Consider the following 25091-nt stretch of genomic DNA (forward strand, 5'->3'; position numbering starts at 1 on the left):
CTGTTGTCAGAGAATTTAATATTAGTTTCTCTACCATAAGCCACCTCTAACGTCATTTTAGAGATCTTAGCAGTACGTCCAACCGACGTCACAACTGCAGACCACGTGTAACAACGCCAGCCTATGACCGCCACATCCGGCTTCTTCACCTGCGGGATTGTCTGAGACCAGCCACCCAGACAGCTGATGAAACAGAGGAGTATTTCTGTCTGTAATAAAGCCCTTTGTGGGGAAAAAAAAATATTCTGTTTAGCTGGGCCTGTCTCTCCAGTGGGTGGAGAGTGAGACTGGCCAGACTGCCCAGCCATGTGAAATCCATAAATTAGGAATTCATGAATTTATTTCAAATGAATGATTTCGTTATATGAACTGTAACTCAGTAAAATATTTGAAATTGTTGTTTATATTTTTGTTCAGTATAGATTAAAACATTGCCCTGTGATTTTGCCACCACTGTTAAAGTGGTGCAGCAGGGGCTACGGATTTGAGGCCAGACTGGTACAGACAGATACAGATGCCCAAGTTATGAAGAAGATAACGGCTGTCTGGAGGCCTGAACACTTCCTGTTCTGTGCAGCCGTCATGCTCCTGCAGACACCAGACACCCTATGATACAGGAAGTGGTGCTACGACACAGTGTAATATGCCAAATCCAACCAAACAGCTATTGAGCTGAACTGGTGTGGCAACAGCATCATTTCACAGAGAAAATGTAGAGATTAAGAGAAGTTTCCCTTAGCGAAAGATAAATATTGTGATAAAATGGAGCTTGTTCACAGCGGTTTTTCCAGAATTCCCAAACACCTTAAAATCATTACTAAACTGCCACTGTTCTTATCAAGTCACAGCTTTATTTGATTTTTCTAAACATCACAGAAATATACATTCATGGTGATCATTCTTTAAAAAACTAAAACGTGACAGTATTAATGAAATCCAAGTTTTATGTAGAGTTTAAAAGCTGCACACCCATGCAACGTTTACTGAAGTTAGAATATTCTGTGGTAACACCTAGTAGCCATTGCAGATCGAGTTCTTTAAAGAAAGCCACCATTCTTTATCAAGACTTAAATCGATTAATCTGGAAACATTGTGGAAAAACATAGTTTGTTATTTGGATTAAGTGCCTTTTTTCATAGATTTGGATAAGCAAGTTCCTAAAATGTTAAAATACTGCGTTTCACTTGTACTGTTGTTTTTTTGTGTCTGACATTAACAGATATTAAACATGTGTGGAATTATTAACCAGTTTGAGACTCCTCCTCCACCTCTAGTTCACATGGCTCACTTTAATTTTTTTAACAATAAGAAATTACAAAAACCTAAGAGGGTTACTTTCTCCCCACACCATGGGCCCGCCTTCAGTCATTACTAGATACATCTCAAATGCAGATAGCCTTCCCTTAAAAAATAATTACTGTTCAGTTATTTTACACACAGTCATATGCTTGAAGCACTGGCAAGTTTCACAGTACACTAGAATAATTTGTTTGGCATTTTTCTATCCCTTTTTAGCTCAGAACAGTATTGACGGCATCTTGCACGCATGTACCTTGGCAACAACTAAAGCTCAGGCCCAGCCTGACCATAGACAGCTGGTAGTACTTTTTACCCCCCCAAACCTTATCAGGACCACACGAACCCCACCGTGGGCCTTTCTCACACACAGACACACGCCCTCCTACCCCCCAATTGGTGTGAAAAATTAACAAGATACCCTTAAAAGCAGCAGCCCCTGAACTCTCCTCGCATTGAGAGTGATCCCAGTAAAACTCCAGTGTGTGAACGACGTGACTACGACTGATTGGTTGTGAAAAGGTGTTGTTCTGGACACCGACATCTCCATGTCTCCTCTCCACAACATCTCTGCATTGGTTCGTCTTCTCTCCAGGTTCAAAGCACCGGCGCATGGGGGCCGGGGGGTCTTCAGGGTGTATGGGGATCTCTTCTCTTCTGGAGCCTCTGGACCTTCTCGGTCATCCGTTTGGCACTGTAGTAGGACAGGCTTAGGCCCATGATGGCCAGCATCATGGCTATCTGGTTGACCACGCGGTCCTGTGGCTGGGTCTGCACCTCACCGGCCACCTGTCTCTAGAGAGAACACACAAAAGGCAAAAAAGGTGAGTGATCAACGCATGGGTCGGAGAACATATCTGAACCAAATCTGGAAAAACAAAACCAATGCCTAAATTTTGCCTAAGTCAAAGACTGTTTAAAAAGATAATTGAATGTGACGAAACATGAAAATGTACAGAAATAAAAGGTTCTTCCTTTCAAAAACGATACCAAAAACCCAACAACACCAGCGTTCCACATATCCACAGTGCCCTGTCATGTGCCTAGGGTTGTGGTTAGAACAGTTATTAAACATTTAGAGGGCAAGGAAATATTTCAGCAAAAAAAAAAAATGTTCTTGGTACACGGGACCAAACTCCTTGCACGCTATACCAAAGGGCAGGTGCAGAAAGTCCCCTCACATCCGGAGGGTGTGTGGACTCCTTAGAATACAGTTTTGCACTTTGCACTAATTATCCCTGGAGGGCCTCAAAGCAAATAAGATAGGACTCCATTTTAAGCTCAGGCGTTTAGAAAGCACTGCCATATCTTCAGTGAAAAAGGCCTCTGGATACACCCGCAAGATAGCAACTACACTACATGTGCAGAAGTATGTGGACGCCTGCTCGTCGAACATCTCACTCCAAAATCATGGGCATTATCATGCAGTCCCCCCCCCCCCCCCTCCCTAAAAGCATCCACGCTTCTGGGAAGGCTTTCCACTAGATGTTGGAACATTGCTGCGGCGACTTGCTTCCATTCAGCAACAAGAGCATAAGACAGGTCGTGCACTGATGTTAGGCGATAGGCCTGGCTCGCAGTCGGCATTCCAATTCATCCCAAAGGTGTTTGATGGGGTTGAGGTCAGGCCAGTCAAGTATTCTACACCGATCTCGACAAACCATGACTGTATGCACCTCATTTTGTGCACGGCGGCATTATCAAGCTAGAACAGAAAAAAGGGCCTTCCCCAAACTGTTGCCACAAAGAATCGCCTAGAATGTCATTGTATGCTGTAGCATTAAGATTTCCGTTCACTGGAACTAAGGGGCCTAGCCCGAACCATGAAAAAACAGCCCCATTATTCCTCCTCCACCAAACTTTACAGTTGGCACTATGCATTCGGGCAAGTAGCATTTTCCTGGCATCTGCCAGATGGTGAAGTGTAATTCATCACTCCAGAGAACCTGTTTCCACTGCTCCAGAGTCCAATGGTGGCGAGCTTTACACCACTCCAGCCGACACTTGGCATTGCGCATGGTGATCTTAGGCTTGTGTGCGGCTGCTTGACCATGGAAACCCACTTCACGAAGCTCCCGACCAACAGCTATTGTGCTGACGTTGCTTCCAGGGGCAGTTTGGAACGCGGTAGTGAGTATTGCAATCGTTGACAGGCGATTTTTACACGCTATGAACTTCAGCACTTCGCGGTCCCGTTCTGTGAGCTTGTGTGGCCTACCACTTCGCAATAACAGCACTTACAGTTGACCGTGGCAGTTTTAGCAGGGCAGAAATTTGACAAACTGACTTGTTGGAAAGGTGGCATCCTATGACGGTGCCACATTGAAAGTCACAGAGCTCTTCAGTAAGGCCATTCTAACGTTTGTCTATGGAGATTGCATGGCTGTGTGCTCGATTTTATACACCTGTCAGCAATGGGTGTGGCTGAAATAGCCGAATGCACTAATTTGTGAGGGTGTCCATATACTTTTGTATCTATAGTGTATATATGGAAGTGGGATTGGAGAGGTCTGAGGCTCAGAGGGGTTGGGTTAAATGCGGAAGACACATTTCAGTTGAACTGACTAGGTTTCCCCACTTTCCCTTTCAATGAGGATGTTAGACATCTTTGATTGCTTTCAGGTGGGCATAGGCAATCTCACTAATGGAGAGTATTGATTTAATAACCACATGGATAACTTAGTCTCTGAAAGCATTTTAACCATCATAAATCCAACCATAAATCCAATCAAGAATGCAGAGAAGTCCTCAATTCCATCACACATATTCAAATCCTCCAACTAAAGAAAATCAATTGTCACAGCAACATGTGGAATTTCACGTAACAGCGAGTCACCTTCTCCTAAAGTCTATACGGGGGTCTTTGTTTTCCGAATTCTGGGGAAAGCAGATACTATTATACATCAGGCCCAGATTCCCGCCTGGCTGAATTCAACATGGACTGACAAGTTAGTGTTGGTAATGCCGTTTTACCAACTGGTCACTTGCCTCGTTTAGAGTCTACAGTAGAACTCAGGCAAAAAGGGGGAAAACACTACTTACATTTTAAATAGGATTAGAGAGGCAGTTTTCATTCGCTTTCAGCTACTGGGTGTGAGCAGAGAAACCATGGCCTTGGAGTAACGCTCAAATACTCTGAAGTGGTCCATTTTTCATTTCGCTCACATCCACATCGGAGCCAAGGGGGGAAGTTAAACCTCGTCACACTACTCTTACATTCCAAGTCAAGTGAATCATCTGAGCTGGCATTTCCTAAGTCAACAAGTACTCTATTGAAAAATCGGTCATGGCCATTGTTGTTATTCAAGCCTAAAGATCAGCAAATACAAAACTGTTAAAGGGAGGATAGGAATTTCATTGACTGGTGTGGGAGTGGATATGGTGCCCAGATGATTTATTTCTAATGCATCTGCAACTCTAGAACACAATACTGGTAATCTGTTGTTCTGAAATGGAATGATATTTTGTTTTTTTTCCAATCAAGTGTTGACGCTTCCACATGGACTGCATCTTTACAGTATTTAGTGCTGACTCACCGTAACAAGTCATATCAATAAGTAGACAGAAGTGTCAATATATTTCCTGCCACATGAATTCATACAGTATTAGGCACACCCAAAACCCCAAATGAAAAGGTCATCAATAGTTTACAAACCTGTAGGAGGCGGAAGTATCCAGGTGTCAGTCTGCCCAGTCTGATGATCATGTCTGTAGTGGGTCTGGGGTTGTTTTCTTTGTGCGGTGTGTTGATGCAGCTCTGGTCTGGAGACCTGCAGATTAAGAGATAATGGAGTCACTCCATCTGACCACTAAGCCAATAGGAAACCATAATTCATCCCATGTGTAGAGGCATACTGATGCCTCAATAAAGAGTGTTTTCAGAACCATCCAAGTAGAAGACAATAGCATCAAATTAAACTTTGTTAAACACGGAGGGAAAAAAATTAAGAAATGTGCTTACAAATTAAACCAAAACCTCTTCAAGTTTGATACCGGCGACAGACTGGCAAAATGAGAAACGAGGCCGTTCTCTATGCTTGCAAATAAACTCAAACCATCTGAACGGCTTCGAGGAAGGGAACAGTTCTTGCCTGAGGCGAGGACTATGAACAATCCCAGCCTCCCTGATCCGGTCCAGTGCAGTCTAGTCTCGATACAGACAAACCCATCCAGAAAAGAGTACCACCGTCAGAACTAACATCTGGTCTGGTTTTGGACCTGACACCGTTTCTCAGAACCTTTAAAAATGTTTTATAATAATCTCAAATCAGCACATCTGAACTAGATCTGACGAGGGCAACAATGCTGCTATTCACGAAGCCGTGAACTTGACTCGAAAAACATTAAATTCATTCAGCCTCTGAAGATAATGACATGTAATGAGTGGTCATCTTGATTATCATCATCATCATCATTCCAATTCAAGGAATTCCCTCCAAACACTAGATGCAGGACAATTTTCCAGATCATTTTCAAATGCGACATCCCTAATTGGAAAGAGCCAAATTCTAGCCTTTAAAGTGTTCAATTGTCTTTTTTCTTTACTTCCAACTGCTTGAGTGGCTTGCTTTGAAGTACATTTCTGCGAGATGTGGAAAACTGAGCGATAGCGCTCCAACTCAAGTAAACAGGACCAGCTGTGTAGGGGGGGGGACAACACCACCACTAAAGAGATCCTAATTAACTCATTATGCCATCATCTAAATGCATCTCTCCATGACCAATAACATGGGTCCTATGTCAAAGTTCACCAATCAGTGAACATCGCATCAATAACAACAATTTCACTGGGGAGGCAAGGGGAAAAAGCTGGCAGTGTGCAGGGAAGGTAGAAACATGCGAGGGATTCATCTGCCAACCTGGTTGCGATTACACCCTTTTGCTCAGGCAAAAAAAAAAAAGAGGAATGCACCAAAAACTTCTTGAAATTTCGGGTTTCCGACTTGCTCCTGGGCAAAAAGCGGTCCGGAATGCAGTCGTAAAAAAAAAAAAAAAAATGTTGGATCCTCCACACCTTCCACAGGCTCTGTGGTGGTAAAGATCCTGTATCTGCTACTCCAACTGGCCAGTCTGAATTCCAACCACCTAGCGCCCAGCCAACCAAAGAGCACCTGGTAGTTTGGGTACCCCACAGTGTGACGGGAGACTGGAACTACGGAGAAAGCTTCTGCTGTATGCTCCGCCCTATTATATAGCCCAGTCTCACCCAACCAGATCTGCAGACTTGCCCAACACACACACACACACACACACACACAGCTGTCAAAATGCATCACTCTCTGTGGCTTGCGCTCTAACACACTCAAGCCCAACCCTCTTCCCCACCACAATAGTATAAAAACTCTGTGACCTGTCAGATGGTATTTGCTCATCCAGCCAACACATTGGAAAGAGAGAGAGAGAGAAAAGTGTTAATAAGCTTAACAGCACACGCCTAAGGGAACATGTGTGTCAACGCGTTGGACTATGTAACAACGTTGACCTGCCCTCTTAATCTCCTCCAACAGTAGCAGAAATATCAGGATTTTCCTTCCAGAACTGACCACTCCTTGTTCATGATGACTTGGAAAAACAACATCATTCACATTAGTGGGTCATTTCGCCTTTATGATTGTGGAGTGTGTTTGTGTTACATAAGCTCCTTCCATTTCACTGGGCTAATATTTGCGGTTTCTCTTCCGGAAATCTTCCAAACAATGATGTAACCAATGTTTACACCTAAATCGTTGAGTCTTCACCAGAATCTTACTTTTAATTATGTTCATGGCTTCATGCCAAATTATGGCATTGCTCGACATCCATACTGTTGATGGACAATGACGTCACAACCTTGTAGTAGTATCCCATCATGCCATGCTAGATCAATGTCCTTTTGGGCAATGCTATTTGATGCGTCTATATCTTTGAAGGGTTCCTTCACTACTCAACTATCAAAGATGTGTTACTACGGAGATTCATGGCCAAAGCCAGCTCCATCACCTTGTGGCCAAGATCACACAGTAGACCAATCCAAAGCTTTCTTTAAATCTGTCAGCAATGCAGGGGTCCGATTAACAACCTTAAAATAATCTGATTGTTTGGTCTCCATTCAAATAATCCAATTAGGAGATTAAATTAAGTGAATCTTTGGTTTTGAACAGGTTCTCTGTCGACATTCTCAAAGCTAATAAAGAACATACCGATATCAATTTATCCAATGTAATTAAATTCACAAAATCAGGGACACTTGTCTGGTAAACCAATTTTGGGAATTGGAACTCTAATGTTTTGTGGTCGAGGTTTGGATATAGGCTATATCTATTAAAAATATGAGAAGACATCCACCCTCATCAATACATCCCTGCCCTTTTTGGGTTCTGATCATTGCTGTGAACATGGCTTCGGATCAAGCTATAAAAGGCCTGCTTAAGAGCTGCTTTCAGACCAGGAAGAAAGGGACAGAGGCCGTGAAAACACACAAAAGGGTAATGGGTTGGGGAGAGAGCAAGAGCAGCAGCCCTCTGCATAAATGACCTAACCGCTCTCTCGCAATTCCAATTTAAGGGCTTTATTGGCATGGGAAACATGTTAACATTGTCAAAGCAAGTGAAGATAAGTGAAATTTACAAAAATTAACAGTAAACATTACACTCACAGAAGTCCCAAAAGAATAGACATTTCAAATGTCTATATATAGTGTTGTAACAATGTGCAAATAGTTCAAGTACAAAGGGGAAAATAAATAAACATGGGTTGTATTTACAATTTTGTTTGTTCTTCACTGGTTGCCCTTTTTGTGTGGCAATAGGTCACAAATCTTGCTGCTGTGATGGCACACTGTGATATTTCACGCAGTAAATAGGCGTCTCTAATATGGTCATACATTTGGCAGGGGGTTAGGAAGTGCAGCTCAGTTTCCACCTCCTTTTGTGAGCAGTGTGAACAGCATGTCTTCTCTGGAGAGCCAGGTCTGCCACGGCAGCCTTTCTCAATAGCAAGGCTATGCTCGCCGAGTCTGTACATAGTCAAAGCGTTATTTAAGTTTGGGTCACTCACAGTGGTCAGGTATTCTGCCACTGTGTACTCTCTGTTAAGGACCAAATAGCATTCTAGTTTGCTCTGTTTTTTTGTTAATTCTTTCCAATGTGTCAAGTTTCATGATTTGGTTGGGTCTAATTGTGTTGCTGTCCTGGGGATCTGTGGGGTGTGTTTGTGAACAGAGCCCCAGGACCAGCTTGCTTAGGGGACTCTTCTACAGGTTCATCTCTCTGTAGGTGATGGCTTTGTTATGGAAGGTTTGGGAATCGCTTCCTTTTAGGTGGTTGTAGAATTTAACAGCTCTTTTCTGGATTTTGATAATTAGCGGGTATCAGCCTAATTCTGCATGCATTATTTGGTGTTTTACGCTGTAAACTGAGGATATTTCTGCAGAATTCAATCACTCCCTCTCTGACACAAGAGCAGTAAAAATTTCATTAGCCTTGTGTTTCTGCTGCACCAGTCTTGTGAGCAGATACAGCAAGCCCCCGAACTCACAGCCAATGACAGCCTTCTAGAGCTCCTTCATCTCTCCTATCTTCCCACATCTTCGCTCCCCGTACTGTTCCCATCTAAAACAACTTGGAGGTTTCTCCACTGAGTGACGTGGGCTGATAAATGGGGAGAGCTAGAGGCATCAGGTGCTGAGACGGTGCTACTGTCAGAGCTTCAATCTCTCCTCAGAGCCACCGATCTGACCTCAACGGCTCCGCTGCAGCATTACATCACATCATAAATCTGATCGATCAAAACGTTGTGTAATCTCCATTCTCCCCAATGCTTACTGGGCTTAAGACCTACCTTCTACTTCATATGACCGTAGCGTGTGCACTAGTTTCCATATTTCCTCACTCGAGCAGCGATAAGCCACGCCCACGTAGAGCACGCTCGCATTGACTGGCTTCTCCTTGTTTCTGTGGCGTAGAATGGGAATCAGACCTGGTCAAGGGGCTTGCACAAAATGGTCAGAGTCATTTAATCTTTCATCAAGATGGGGAAAGCGTCACCACAACCCCCACAGTCAAGCCCCCTGTCTCTGTGATCGTCGTGATTCACAGGCAAGCCATCAGCTGTGCATGAAGGAGTCCCAGGCCCAAAATTTAATTTGGGGAGTTTTTCCAGAAGTGGCACATGCACCTAATCTGAAGTGAGTCTTGCTCCGAAAAAGGAGGGCCACCATTTCCAGCACGTCTTTGCAGTGTGGCTTGTAAACAATGAAGACCATTAGCACAAGCCATTCGAAGTCAAATCAGAACCAACTGGGCCGGCCATAAAATTTGAATGCAGTTTACGACACCTACCACCCAGAGTTGATATGTCAGTGAATTTTTTTTTTTTTTAAAGGCAGGAAGGAAGGCTTGTGATGACAATCAATCGTCAATTGGCATTGAGACATTGATTACGTTGCTTAATTAATGAAAATGTAAAGATCACATAACGTATGATGCTTCTAGGAATCTCATATCAATACATTATCACCATATTATGCACTCTCGACTAGTGTGGGAGGGGTGGATGGGGGACGTATAGTCTTATCGGAGATACAGCACCAGAAGTTAACCAGAGATCAACGTGAAGGGTTATCAGTTTAGTCCTGCAAAAAGGTCAAACGTACACATGACTAGATGGTATAGTTCATATATACAGTCCATGGATGCAACCATATAGGCCTAGAGGCATTCTAAACAAGACCCAAGTAGCAACTTTTAACCAACATAGCTTGTACTTGGTGAGAGGGGAACATTTCGGGACGGCAGGTAGCCTAGTGGTTAGTGTTGGGCCAGTAACCGAAAGGTTGCTGGAGTGAATCCCCGAGCTGACAAGGTAAAAACCTGTTGTTCTGCAAGGCAGTTAACCCACTGTTCCCTGGTAGGCCGTCATTGAAAATAAGAATTTGTTCTTAACTGACTTGCCTAGTTAAAAAAAACACATAGGCCTATTGTGCATTTTAAACACAACAGACAGCAAACTCCAATGACAAACACCCACATGTGTGAAATTATGCCCATCCCTGGCATGTAATTAACCAGAAACAGTGTTACAGAATTTCACATACCCCACCCTATGTGACCCCTCCCCTCCAGACATGCCAGTGCCATTTTAATCACCCCATTGTCCTCATTTCTCAGTCAAAGCCCCTATACCGTCACCTCAAATCTGGAATGGAGGATAGCTGCCGCCACCTGCCTCTTGCACGTGTGAACAACGACCATTACAGTTGTTACAGTATTTACACATATAGTAGTACTTTTCTCAGTTAAACTAACAAATGTAGTACAACCTTATTGATTTACCATGTTTTCTGAAGACATTTACACAAGAGTTTAATAATCGTATGAAATGCATCAATTGCCACCTAATAAATCTAGTTTTGCCAGGACACCAGGGTTAACACCCCTACTCTTACGATAAGTGCCATGGGATCTTCAGTGACCACAGAGAGTCAGGACACCCGTTTAAAGTCCCATCCGAAAGACAGCGCCCTGCACAGGACAACGTCTCCAATCACTGCCCTGGGGCATTGAGATATTATTTTTGATTTTTATTATTTTAGACACAAGGAAAGGGTGCCTCCTACTGGTCCTACAACACCACTTCCAGCAGGATCTGATCTCCCATCCAGGGACTGACCAGGACCAACCCTGCTCAGCTTCAGAAGCAAGCCAGCAGTGGGATGCAGGGTGGCATGCTGCCAGCATTCAGCAGTTTCTCCAAAAAAGTTGCACCATATTTCATAAGCTGTTGAAACAAGATGCTTTTCAATTTCGCAGACATCCAACAAAATACAATGAATACTTTTAGATAAGCAGTGCTGCAGGGTAATTGGGATCCCGAGTGGCGCAGCGGTCTAAGGCACTGCATCTCAGTGCAAGAAGCGTCACTACAGTCCCTGCTTTCAAATCCAAGCTGTATCACATCTGGATGTGATTGGGAGTCCCAAAGGGCGGTGCACAATTGGCCCAACGGTGTCTAGGTTTGGCCGGGTTAGGCCGTCATTGTAAATAAGAATTTGTTAACTGACATGCCTAGTTAAATAAAGTTAAGATTCAAATGGTGACAAACTGCCAAAACTAAGGCTGTTCACACAGGCAGCCCATTCTGATTTTTTTCCCACCAAATTGGTATTTTGACCAATCACATGAGTTTATTTTTATAGGGACAGTGCACATTAATCAACGTTTCAGTAAATGTTCCGGTTTTAGCCAGCCGGTTAATTTTCAACCGCAGTCTCTGGGCAGGTTATTAAAAACAATTACAATACAGACAATCAATGAGCAGTGAGCACACGCAGAGCAACATAGGACAAGCAAGACATAGCATGCAGACAGAGCAACATAGCATAAAAGCAACAACACAAAATTCATAAAAGCAACAGATTTTAGATTCTCCCAGATCAATTTAGAATTTCCCTTTGCTTCACCAATTATGTTAATAAAAAAAGTTTGCCTTGGCCTCTTTTATCACCTTATTTCTCAACATGGTAAACCTACGTCTGTCATGCTCTAATTTGTACTTTATGGATATTTTTAGAGCATGATCTCGTTCTTTCATCAGTTACCAGATTTCTCCATTTAGCCAAGGAATAGTGCTCTTTTGGCCAGGTTTAGTTTTGATTTTCTTTAGGAAGCCATTTATTGTAGTCTGGATTGTGGATAGAAACACCTGACTATTTGCTTCCACATCTGTATAGGACAAGAGATCATTCCAGTTCATTTCCTTAATTGCGTTTTCAAAATAATTAAATTCACTCTTAGAAAGCCTGGTCGACTCAGAATACCTAACAGAGAGGTTAAACCTGTTCTTAGAAAGCTTTCTGGCTATACGTGTCAGATTATGATCAGATAGCCCAGTAACAACATTGAATGAATTAGTCAGTCACTCTCTCTGGTTTAATTACTGAACACCAGAGCAATCTGTGTTTTAGAGCAACAAGTCACGCTGGATTGCCCTTTAACTAGCTGTGTAAGGTCAAATGTATTAGGGATCAGTTTGAGGTTTTTCCTACAAGACTTGTCTTCATAATTAATGTTAAAATCTCCCATTAAGATGACCTCTTTCCCCAAAATCACATTCCCTTAGCATGTTATTAAATTGCTCAAAAGACACTTTTGGTGGAAGATGGTCTATACATTCCAATAAGGGTAAAATAGATTTGGGGAGACAGTGTAACTTTAAGGCCAATACATTCTAGTTCATTCTCACATGACCACTCAATTTGTTTACATCAGATGTGTTCTGTAATGTAAATATGACCCCCTCTTCCTTCAATCATGTCTCTCCTGAAAACATTGTGGCCAGGCACAATCAAAGCAGCATATGGAGATTTTTATGGAGCCATGTCTCTGAAAGGCAGAGGAAGTCAAGGTTGGAGTCTGTGAGAAGATGTCGAATTGATCACTTTTTGAAATGACACTGCGAATGTTCAAGTGCCCCCCTATTAGTCCTTTGGGCTTAGCTCGTGGGTCCCAGATAACTCTAGTGATTGACACATTGAAAAAAAGTTACATTTTCTGTGTTTTCTGACGGCTAGGTTTAGGCCGTTTTGATTAGGGGCAGTTCGGTAGTGCAATGAACTATCTCTTCCGCTTGCACTGGATGCGGGAACTAATTGCGTGCCAGAAGTAATCAGGGATCGCGTATATCGACTTGGATATGTTTGGAAAGTCAAATTCCAACTTGGAGCCGGGTAACTCGAGAGAAACCATGGGACCATAGCACTCACCCACTTCCGCAGCGGCGACGACCAGTGGATCCATCCACTGCTTTCCACTCCGGTGAGTATCGCTGGCTCGGCGATGCTAGGCCCAGGGTTGAGTTGCTCATCCCCGGAGATCCGGAGGGTAGTTTAACAGTTTCCAATAAATGTTAGGACTTGTTTGTTACTCCTAAATAGTTCAACGGAATAGGGAGCGAGGTATACTTGGCCACTATTCAGAACATTACGGTATGCTGTGTACTGTCCGCTCCCGTGGAACGGTGAACCAATGTGTTTGGTGTTGGTATTCTCCGGTAGTAGATTGATTGTGTCATCCCAGCAAGGACGCACTGAGATCAGTAGGGCAGCTACATAACTGACGATCGTGGCAATGTACTGGAGAAAAAACGCATAATTGCGCTTTAAATCTTTGCATTAGTTACTTAACTGGAGTTGGTGTACACCTGATGTTTTAGATCAAATAACAGCATCTGTAGAAGCCTCCCTTCCGTCTGCCGTTTTACGTCAAATCTTTAACTGATCTGATGGTCAAAATAAATTGTGGGGGGAGAAAATTATATTGGGCTGCCTGTCTAAGCAGCCTAAGTGGTCCCAGCACTAATTTAAAAACCACACCTATTAATTCCAAATGAAAAAAAGTAAAATAATTTCTTTAACTAATCAATAATATCCCATTGAGCGGTTATACTTTAATTACACAAATCAATTAATAAAAAATAACTTTGCCTAGCGGCTCCATCCATATTGTTAACCAACCAAGTCATATTGTGGCGTAAAAATCTGTTATCTTTCCCCAACAAATGTTATAACACAATTCAACCATTTTTCTACCCCTCCAGTATGTGCTCATTTCCATTGTTAGCTAATTAATCATTGAGTGAACCAATAACAAACGGTTGGAAATCAATTGTGGACACACAAAATTTTCGCGCAAAAGTGTCAGTTAAAAAGCTGTAGATTGAACTGACCTGCAACTGTGCTCGGATTGAGCTGGTTGAAATGTGCTCAAACGAGGGAGTACAAGCACACGTTGGTCACGTATCAAGCTATATAGGAAGCCTATAGATACATGAGGTGGGTGGGGCAATCTGAGCCATGAGTCACACAGACCCCTATGAATAGAATGTGCTCGCCTAGTGCGGTTTATAGGCTACATAATTGATTAATTGACTGTTGTTGGAGTATTGCTTTCGTTGACTGAAGATAGGTTATTGGCCCAACGAGCAACAGACAGACATTTAGCACACAAATGGTTAGTTTAGTGCTCTGCTGTGTAGGCTAGTTGTATGTAGTTGAACTCTAGTCTAACGCAGGGCTGGGCAACTCCAGTTCTCCGGAGCCTGATTGGTGTCACACTTTTGGCCCCTGGTCTAATGCCATGGTGATGGAAGACAGAAGCTATACATTATTATAAACTGGGTGCTGATTGGCTGACAGCCATGGTATATCAGACCGTATACCACGGGTATGACAAAACATTTATTTTTACTGCTATAATTACGTTGGTAACCAGTTTATAATAGCAATAAGGAACCTAAGGGGTTTGTGGTATAAGGCCAATATACCACGGCTAACACCTTGCCCAAACCGGCTGCGCTATCGTGCATAAATGTATCCCCCCCCCCCCCCCCCCCCACAAAACGCGATCACGACACGCATTTTTTTTAATTTCACCTTTATTTAACCAGGTAGGCAAATTGAGAACACGTTCTCATTTACAATTGCGACCTGGCCAAGATAAAGCAAAGCAGTTCGACACATACAACAACACATAGTTACACATGGAGTAAAACAAAAATACAGTCAATAATACAGTGAAAAATAAGTCTATATACAATATGAGCAAGTGAGGTGAGATAAGGGAGGTGAAGGCAAACAAAAAATATATATAAATAAATAAAAATATAAAAAGGCCATGGTGGCGAAGTTAATACAATACAGCAAGTTAAAAAAAGTCAAAAAAGTAGAGATAGTAGAGATAGAAAAAAGTAGAGATAGAAATAATGGGGTGCAAAGGAGCAAAATAAATAAATAAATAAATACAGTAGGTAAAGAGGTAGTTGTTTGGGCTAAATTATAGATGGGCTATGTACAGGTGCAGTAATCTATGAGCTGCTCTGACAGCTGGTGCTTAAAGCTAGTGAGGGAGATAAGTGTTTCCAGTTTCAGAGATTTTTGTAGTTCGTTCCAGTCATTGGCAGCAGAGAACTGGAAGGAGAGGCGGCCAAAGGAAGAATTGGTTTTGGGGGTGACCAGAGAGATATACCTGCTGGAGCGCGTGCTACAGGTAGGTGCTGCTATGGTGACCAGCGAGCTGAGATAAGGGGGGACTTTACCTAGCAGGGTCTTGTAGATGACCTGGAGCCAGTGGGTTTGACGACGAGTATGAAGCGAGGGCCAGCCAACGAGAGTGTACAGGTCGCAGTGGTGGGTAGTATATGGGGCTTTGGTGACAAAACGGATGGCACTGTGATAGACTGCATCCAATTTATTGAGTAGGGTTTTGGAGGCTATTTTGTAAATGACATCACCGAAGTCGAGGATTGGTAGGATGGTCAGTTTTACAAGGGTATGTTTGGCTGCATGAGTGAAGGATGCTTTGTTGCGGAATAGGAAGCCAATTCTAGATTTAACTTTGGATTGGAGATGTTTGATGTGAGTCTGGAAGGAGAGTTTACAGTCTAACCAGACACCTAGGTATTTGTAGTTGTCCACATATTCTAAGTCAGAGCCGTCCAGAGTAGTGATGTTGGACAGGCGGGCAGGTGCAGGCAGCGATCGGTTGAAGAGCATGCATTTAGTTTTACTTGTATTTAAGAGCAAATGGAGGCCACGGAAGGAGAGTTGTATGGCATTGAAGCTTGTTAAAATATCAAAACAAACTCTGAACCAATGACATTAATTTGGGGACAGGTCGAAAAGCATAAATATGTATGTTAATTTAGCTAGTTAGCTTGCTGTTGCTAGCTAACGTTCATTTGTCCTATTTAGCTAGCTTGCTGTTGCTAGCTAATTTGTCCTGGGATATAAACATTGAGTTGTTATTTTACCTGAAATGCACAAGGATCTCTACTCCGACAATTAATCCACACATAAAACGGGCAACCGAATCGTTTCTAGTCATCTCTCCTCCTTCCATGCTTTTTCATCGTTTAAATTATATGGTGATCGCATCTAAACTTTCATTGTATTACCACTACCGGCAAAACAGTTCGTCTTTCTATCACCCACGTGGGTATAACCAATGAGGAGATGGCACGTGGGTACCTGCTTCTATAAACCAATGAGGAGATGGGAGAGGCAGGACTTGCAGCGCGTTCTGCGTCAGAAAGAGGAACAACATCTATTTTAGCCCTTGGTGTCGCAGACGCTCGTTGGCGTGCGCAAGCAGTGTGGGTGCAATAATTGAATAACATGGATTTCTAAATATATTTTGCGACGCTCGCGCATGCGACGTGTCCGGTCTGGTCAGCATGTAAGAGTGGTATCCAGGCACTCAGTATTGCGTCGTGAATAAGAAGATCCCTTAGCAGTGGTATATTGGCCATATACCACACCCCCTCATGTCTTATTGCTTAAATAGACCTAAATACATTTGGAATGTTCATATCCATTCCTCTTGTCAACACTATCCTAGAACAAATAGCAGAACTCTCAGCAACACCCACCTTCCTCTTTCCTTTTAGGTTGCTTTCCCCTCCCCATAATTTGTTCTCCTTGTGAAAAACGTTCCCACTCCCTCCTCTTCCCAGCTAGTCCAATTTGGGTAGTCATCCTCAAATAACTGCTAGAAGGCCTATGTGTATAGCTTAACGTTTGTCTTTGAGGATGCCATCCCCTCACCCTTCATGCTCGTCACATGAACTCAGCGGCTGAGGTTTGCAGGGTGAAGATGGACTACCATCCCGTGTGGTGTCTCGCTAGTTGTTGTTTCATAACAAATTTACGGTGGCTGTTTCTTTTCAGTTGAAAAGTCTGCTTTCACTTTGTTTTCATTTGTTAATTCCTGTTTCTTGTCCAACAAGTGCCTCCTGACTATAGGAAATTCCAATAGGCCTACACTATTTGAAAAGGGCACACCAGTCCAATGTGTGAGACCTGCGTGATAGAGGAGAGCACCTTCACTATCCCTTACCAGAATGACGGTGGAGTGTGAAATCCTCATCTGTTCATTATTTTGATACATGACATACAGGCCAACCCCACATTTAGGTCCAACCCCTCTCGTATAGACAGCGTCAAGGCCACGTTTCTATGTTTTGCTTCTCTGCTGACTGTTTGTACTGTCCTCCGCTGACTCATGTTTGTACTGTATACTGTACTTGTGTTGTGGATAGCGACACTCACAGGTTAACATCTTTTTGCCAGTCATATTGGCCCCCTGGTTCGTGGAGCGAGTGTGGTGTCTGTGACATCCCACTGTAGGGAGAGGCACATCAAACACTCTCCTATTTGGTTGAAAAGATATAGCCACTTGCCTCACTATTTTTCCTAATTTCCACGTTGGAATGGGGAGGCTATCCTTCTAATTTACCAAAATGTGTTAGAGCCTAGCCATGCTGATGTTGCAAATGTTTGGATGTATATTAACTCTAAGTACAATGTATGTAAATTGAAAACACTAACAGGTCTCTCCTTAGGTCAATTCTAAAGTGCTGGAGATAAGAAAGCCATCTGTTGGACATGCAAGCCACTGATTAAAGTCCCTTAATTCTGGTAAGACACTGCCCTCTATTGGAGGCTAAAAGGTATCACACTGATGTCTCATGTCAAATTGAAATCTAGTCAAATTCTAGTGCACCCCTTCCCTTTTTCCATGAATAAATAAATAAAAATCATCAATCAATCTAAACACAATACCCCATAATGACAAAGCGAAAACAGGTTTTCATTTTTTTTGCAAGTGTATAACAAATAAAAAAGATAATTACCTTATTTACATAAATATTCAAACCCTTTGCTATGACCCTAAATTGAGCTCAGGTGCATCCTCTTTTCCATTGATCATCCTTGAGATGATTCTACAACTTGATTGAAGTCCACCTGTGGTAAATTCAATTGATTGGACATGATTTGGAAAGGCACACACCTGTCTAAATAAGGTCCCACAGTTGACAGAGCACGTCAGAGCAAAAACAAAGCCATGAGGTCAAAGGAATTGTCCGAAGAGCTCCGAGACAGGATTGTATCGAGGCACAGATCTGCGGCAAGGTACCAAAAAACTGAGCAATCGGGGGAGAAGGGCCTTGGTCAGGTAGGTGACCAAGAACCCGATGGTCACTCTGACAGAGCTCCAGAGTTCCTCTGTGGAGATGGGAGAACCTTCCAGAAGGACAACCATCTCTGCAGCACTCCACCAATCAGGCCTTTATGGCAGAGTGGCCAGAGGGAAGGCACATGACAGGCCGCTTTGAGTTTGCCAAAAGGCACCTAAAGGACTCTCAGACCATGATAAACAAGATTATCTTGGCTGATGAAACCAAGATTGAAACCTGGCACCATCCCTACGGTGAATCATGGTGTTGGCAGCATCATGCTGTGGGGATGTTTTTTAGCGGCAGGGACTGGGAGACTAGTCAGGATCGAGGGAAAGATGAACGGAGAAAAGTACAGAGATCCTTGATGAAAACCTGCTCCAGAGTGCTCAGGACCTCAGACTGGGGCAAAGGTTCACCTTCCAACAGGACAATGACCCTAAGCACACAGCCAAGACGTGGCTTCGGGACAAGATTCTGAATGTCCTTGAGTGGCCCAGCCAAAGGCCGAACATGAACCCGATCGAATATCTCTGGAGACCTGAAAATAGCTGTGCAGCAACACTCCCCATCCAACCTGATAGAGCTTGAGAGGGTCGGCAGAGAAGAATGGGAGAACTCCCCAAATACAGGTGTGCCAAGCTTGTAGCGTCATACCCTGTAATAACTGCTAAGGTACTTCAAAGTACTGAGTAAAGGGTCTGAAGACTTACACTACCATTCAAACGTTTAGGGTCACTTAGAAATGGCCTTGTTTTTGAAAGATACATTTTTGGTCAATGAAAATAACATCAAATTGATCAGAAATAGTGTATACATTGTTAATGTTGTAAATCACTATTGTAGCTGGAAACAGCTGATTTTTAATGGAATATCTATAGTCATACAGAGGCCCATTATCAGCGACCATCATTCCTGTGTTCCAATGGCACGTTGTGTTAGCTAATCCAAGTTTATCATTTTATAAGGCTAATTGATTAGAAAACTCTTTTGCAATTGTTAGCACAGCTGAAAACTGTTGTTCTGATTTAAAGCGATACAACTGGCCTTCTTTAGACTAGTTGAGTATCTGGAGCATCAGTATTTGTGGGTTCGATTACATGCTCAAAATGGCCAGAAACAAATAACTTTCTTCTGAAACTCGTCAGTCTATTCTTGTTGAGAAATGAAGGCTATTCCATCCGGGTAATTGCCAAGAAACTGAAGATCTTGTACAACGCTGTGTACTACTCCCTTTACACAACAGTGCAAACTGGCTCTAACCAGAATAGAATGAGGAGTGGGAGGCCCAGGTGCACAACTGAGCAAGAGGACAAGTACATTAGTGTCTTAGTTTGAGAAACTGACGCCTCACAAGTCCTCATCTGGCAGCTTCATTAAATAGTACGCGCAAAACACCAGTCTCAATGTCAACAGTTCAGAGGCAACTCCGGGATGCTGGCTTTCTAGGCAGAGTTCCTGTTTTATTGGCCAGTCTGAGATATGGCTTTTTCTTTGCAACTCTGCCTAGGCCAGCATCCTGGAGTCGCCTTTCACTGTTGACATTGAGACTGGTGTTTTGCGGGTACTATTTAATGAAGCTGCTCCTTGAGGACTTGTGAGGCGTCTGTTTCGCAAACTAGACACTAATATACGTGTCCTCCATTTTAGAATAAGGCTGTAACGTAACAATGTGGAAAAAGTAAAGTGGCCTGAATACTTTCCTAATGTACTGTATACCCCTCAGCCACACCACCTTTATGGATATCAAAGGGATGGATTGGTGTTAGAAAAATGGCAACACAGAACCACCACATAGCAGAGAACTTACTTTTGCTGACACAGTAGCAGATGCCCAATAGAGGTTGAATTGGTAGGTAATGCATTTTTATGGCAGTAGAGAAAAGGCCCCAATATTGTAATCCGATAGGATGAAAGTGGATGTATTTTATTCATGCATTTTTCTTACAGGAAGGAGAGCCCCAGGTGACTAGGAAGCAGTTGCTATCCCTGCCCAATAGGAAAGTATCAGATCTAGACAATGTGTGGATTTGTGCACAAACCAGCATGTCAACAACTGTGACAAAGAATGTTTGATATACAGTTGCTGAATAATGATTTGCTACGTTATATTGCTGTCCAAATTAAGCAAAAATAGCCTTTTTATCATTTTATTCAAGAACATTTAAAATTTCATAGGCGTCACAATAGCTCTTTCCACTGTTTTTACAGAACAATTTAATAAAATAAACAATAGAACAAATGATTAAGTTCACATTATTAATTTTGCGTGTTGATTGTGTGTTGACCTAATACAAGTTAGTGATTACTTTCAAACGGTGTCTTTTGTCTCCTGAATGAGAAGATCTGATGTTGATTCAAAACCGTTGGTAAGTAATTAATTAATATTACTTGTACAATAAAAAACTAAAAGGAGTGGCAAAAACCCCATTCCTCTTAAAACATTTTAGAAACACACTGTAGCTGCCTTTAATGTTTGAATTTATGTAGGAAAATAACATTCAGCAGTATTAAAAAAAAAAAAAAAAAAAAAAAAAAAAAACAGGTCTAGTTTTTTTTTGCTTTAAAAAAAACTTTGACTGGATATGGACGGTATTAATTTAAACAAGGCATAAAAATGGATATGAATGTGGCAACCTCTTGGAACAGCTTCATTACGTCAAATGCAAGCCCACAATGAACTATAAATGATATCTTTTAATATAAAAAAAACTTGGTAAAAAATACTTATTTTAAACTGTACAGTCACCAAGTACACAGAATGATCACAACTTCAAACAGTTCTTCATTTGGCGTCTCCAGCGGCTTCAACCTTAGCCTAGAAATGGGTTGGGGGGGAAAAATTGACTTATTTCAGACCTACAAAAAGTACTGTAAAACAAAAAACTGTTCGTATGCAATAAGAAAGTTACCCTTGACCTGTTATTTTCAAGAGAATAGAAAATAAGAAACCAACTAACTAAATACGTATATTTAAGCGCATCTAACCCCATAGGCCTACTGTATTGTTGTAGTGAAAATAATATTTTCTCTAAAGAGGAGTTATTTTTGTGCAAATTGAACCTCTGGGTGCTATGTAATAATAGCGTAATAACAATTTCCACAGAACTGCTTGGTTAATATCATTACACAATTCACACATAATTGAGTTGAGCACCCATCAAATAAGTCATGCATGCATGTAGAGGTGGACTGAATGAATCACACCCCCATCAAGGGATAGTGTGGTTTATTTGTGGTAAGGGTGACTGATGGATTGCAGATAAAGTCATGTACAGCCTAAAGCGAAACCAAATCTAAACCCTAATGGGGGAGAAGAATCACATTGAATAGATAGCAAACAGATCTTTTCAGGACACAAACCTCAGCCTTGGCATCACCGTTCTCAGCTGCCTTCTTTCCTTTGACTGGCTTCTGAAGAAGAAAAAACACGTTAGCCACTAGTGACTACTGAAAGAGTAAGTGTATTCTCTCCCCTCTCACTTCCTTCAAGATGTTATGCATCTTGTCAAATGCTCAGCAGTGCCAAATACTTGAGATTCTTTCCTTCATGTGGCTGTTAAAAAATATAATAAATACGCTTAAGCTAAGAGTTAACACAACCGCTAATAAACTCTAGATGTGAAAACAGCACATTGAAGAACTCCAAGTTTAACTTTATTAATAAAAGACAGATTAAACAAACATTTGACATACTTTGGGTGCTGCCGCTTTTTTGGGTTTGGCCGCAGGCTTTGGCGCAGGTCTCTGCAAAAAAGAAATAAGACGGTAATTAGGGTAAGTACCACATGAGTTTGCAATATAAAGAAATGTACAGATCCTAAAGTAGCCTATTTCAATGGTACTGCTTACAGATGACAAACGTGCTGAACGTCTTGCAGGCTGAAAAAGAAACACATTTTACAAATCTAGCAATGACTCAGTTACTACTATAACAATCCCACTTTAAACAAACTACAACTTTTAAAGAATAAGGAAGCCGTCATAAATAATGATAGATGTATCCGCAAATTATAATTCATAAGCAAATGTCATGCTTTATAAAGGGTTTCAAAGGAGTTATGGCACATTTGACCTTTCATATCACCCTTTATGTATATAAGTGTTAACAAATGATCTGTGAAGCATTTATGTAGCCCTAATTGCTCAAGACTTTATGAACATCCTATACAGCATTTATAAGTTGTAGTTCAGTTAGTGTAAAAATTATAACGAATACACTAGCTAACAGTCTAGAATTAATATTGTGAATATTTGTATGCATACCTCATCGCCCTTGGTAGCACTCTGAAAACAAGAGAAAGCAGAAGGAAAATCTTTAGAAACTGGGAGGAAATTAGTTCAGAAAGCAAATTTTATAATAAATAAATGTAGCCCATGTGTCAGACAGCATAGGTCCTTTTCAAAAAGTAAGTTAACTGGAGCAGATGTTGTCCATTGTTGCCCTCTCTTATTCTATGGAGGGCCCCTTTGATCAAAACGAAGCATCACATCCCGAGAGAACATCCTGGGCTTTTGTATAATATATATTTTGCATAACGGATTACAGTGAGCGAGTTAGCCATACATTTTTTATGACATACATTTCCGCTGTTCAAGGCTACTTCTGACTTCGAAGGAATTCCCGCGCATATTCAAATTCAAATCTATCCTGTCACAACAATCGGGCGCGCTTGGCACTTCCTTTGTTTTGCGTCAATTCGCGCTCGACAGCCGTCAACAAGATGAAGTTCGCGCTCAATAAATCTACCTAGCAACATTATTTCGACGAAGTTAATGCGGCTAAAGATGCAGTGATGTGTTTTTTATTTTTTTTGTAATAACTTTGAAGTTCAACGATAAACCCAATAGAAAAGGTCATTGAAAAGCACATATGCTGCTTGTGCATTTACATTTGAGATGCTAGCTAATGTTTGCTATGCAAAGATGGCAGCCTGACGTTGAAATTTGTAGGGCCAGGGTAAATGGACTGAAGTTAACGTTAACAACTCTAGCTAATGTTAGTTGGGGGGAAAAATGCATTAGCAAGGAATTAGTATTAGCTGGTAAAGTAGAGAATTCATATGATTGTATTTAAGCGTTGCGTCGGGTGCAAACTATTGAAAAACGACCAAGCATCTTTTCCCACCAATTTTTGTGGCTCACTGATTCAAGCCTGCCTCAACATGACTAGAAAACTAGACACCGAGAAGCTCACAGGCAGCACATTGAAATACAGATATTAATAGTTAAATCGTTTATATGTATGAAATATCTCAGTTGAGCCCCTGCACAACTTCCAAGAAGCACCAAGCGCGTGATGCACAAAACGTACTTAGCTTTTGAGTGCTTGGACTAGTCATAGGTATGCTCAATGTAGAACGAATAATCTTAATAAATATGGTTAATATCTTTACACCTTATTTCTTATGTAATTGTACTTTTTTTTACGGTTTCTTTGATATATTGATGACTGCGTTTAGAGGATGACCCATTTTGCCGCCATTTCTAAACGACGACATACAGTACTGATGAAGAGACCGAATGTAATTTTAAAACGGCAAGATGCAAGCAAAAAAATAATAATACAAATATATTTGTTACCCGGAAAATTAAGGATTCCTTACCTTTCTTTTGGGCATGTTGATGATTGTTCGGGAATTGCAACACAATCTTTTTTTTAAATGTGAGTTGTTGGCTATCACACTAAGCTCTTCTAGCCACGTTAGCGATGCAACAATGGTGAATGTAAAATAATGACCGAATGTAAAATATAAGATAGAAACCGGTTTGAACCAGTTTTTATATTTTAAGTCATACATTGGATGAAAACAAATCACGTGCTTGTGGGCGTCTCCATTTTCTTAAAGAGATAGTGCATGATATACCACCGCTGTAACAAGGTGGCGTGGTTTCTGCAGCAAAGACAGTAGGGAGAAACTGCTTCTCCAATCAAAATCCCCGATCACGCTTGTAGGCGATGTCATGGCGACGTTGGCTTGCTAAACTCATGCGCAGAAACACAAAATCTTGTCTAAGGTTTGTCTCGCGCCGAACTGCGAATTTACAGGCCATCAAATCAAAGGCACCCCTTCCATATAAAGTAATTTTTTTGACAAATGAAAACGTGTCAATTGGTCAATTTCACGAAGTTGGAGTAATAACAAGTTCAACTACTTAATAAATTGGGTCGTTCATAGGTTGTACCTACATTTCCAGAAAATTAACAAAGGAAGAATGTTTCACTACTCTCACTGACTTCTTTAACCCCAAACCCCGGCCTTGTCTGCTTGATCTGCTTCACAAGCATTCCCGGCAGTCTCACGATGTTGCCCCTCTGGGTTTAGAAACTTTGTGTCTGCAGTGTACATCACCCCGTCAATGATGCAAGATACAATATAAAACATCCTATAAAAAGTTACAAAATCATCCATCTGGATGTACAATTTGTTATGAATATAAGGAATGCACATTAAACTAAATTAACAATCACGTTTATTCTGCAAGATAAAGAAACTTGGTAAAAAAAATAGTTGTTTTACATGTCAAATATGGGCATCCATGACCATAACAGTTATTGCACAATGACATTAATTGAAAATTTAACTTGACCAGTCCAGCACACATACACTATAAACTCAAAAAAAGGACCCTGGCTTTCAAAGATAATTCGTAAAAATCCAAATAACTTCACAGATCTTCATTGTAATGGGTTTAAACACTATTTCCCATGCTTGTTCAATGAACCATAAACAATTGATGAACATGCGCCTGTGGAACGGTCGTTAAGACACTAACAGCTTACAGACGGTAGGCAATTAAGGTCA

General features: G+C 41.6%; 1 protein-coding gene and 1 long non-coding RNA gene across 2 annotated transcripts; both read right to left on the reverse strand.

Moving 5' to 3' along the window:
- Positions 1-829: 829 nt before the first annotated feature.
- Positions 830-13978, reverse strand: LOC129857389 (putative transmembrane protein ZNF593OS). Its single transcript, XM_055925595.1, has 3 exons — positions 13037-13978; positions 4952-5066; positions 830-2091 (listed from the first exon to the last, which is right to left on the reverse strand). Exons 1-3 carry the CDS (start codon positions 13135-13137, stop codon positions 1927-1929), a joined length of 381 nt encoding a protein of 126 aa, XP_055781570.1. The 5' UTR covers positions 13138-13978; the 3' UTR covers positions 830-1926.
- A 6443-nt stretch (positions 13979-20421) lies between these two features.
- Positions 20422-24052, reverse strand: LOC129857390 (uncharacterized). The gene is made up of 6 exons (XR_008759900.1): positions 23892-24052; positions 22552-22572; positions 22138-22167; positions 21982-22032; positions 21649-21699; positions 20422-21103 (listed from the first exon to the last, which is right to left on the reverse strand). It is a non-coding gene; the product is annotated as an uncharacterized LOC129857390 (long non-coding RNA).
- Positions 24053-25091: the final 1039 nt, after the last annotated feature.

Source organism: Salvelinus fontinalis, chromosome 6 (assembly GCF_029448725.1).
Source record: "Salvelinus fontinalis isolate EN_2023a chromosome 6, ASM2944872v1, whole genome shotgun sequence".
NCBI lineage: Eukaryota > Metazoa > Chordata > Actinopteri > Salmoniformes > Salmonidae > Salvelinus > Salvelinus fontinalis.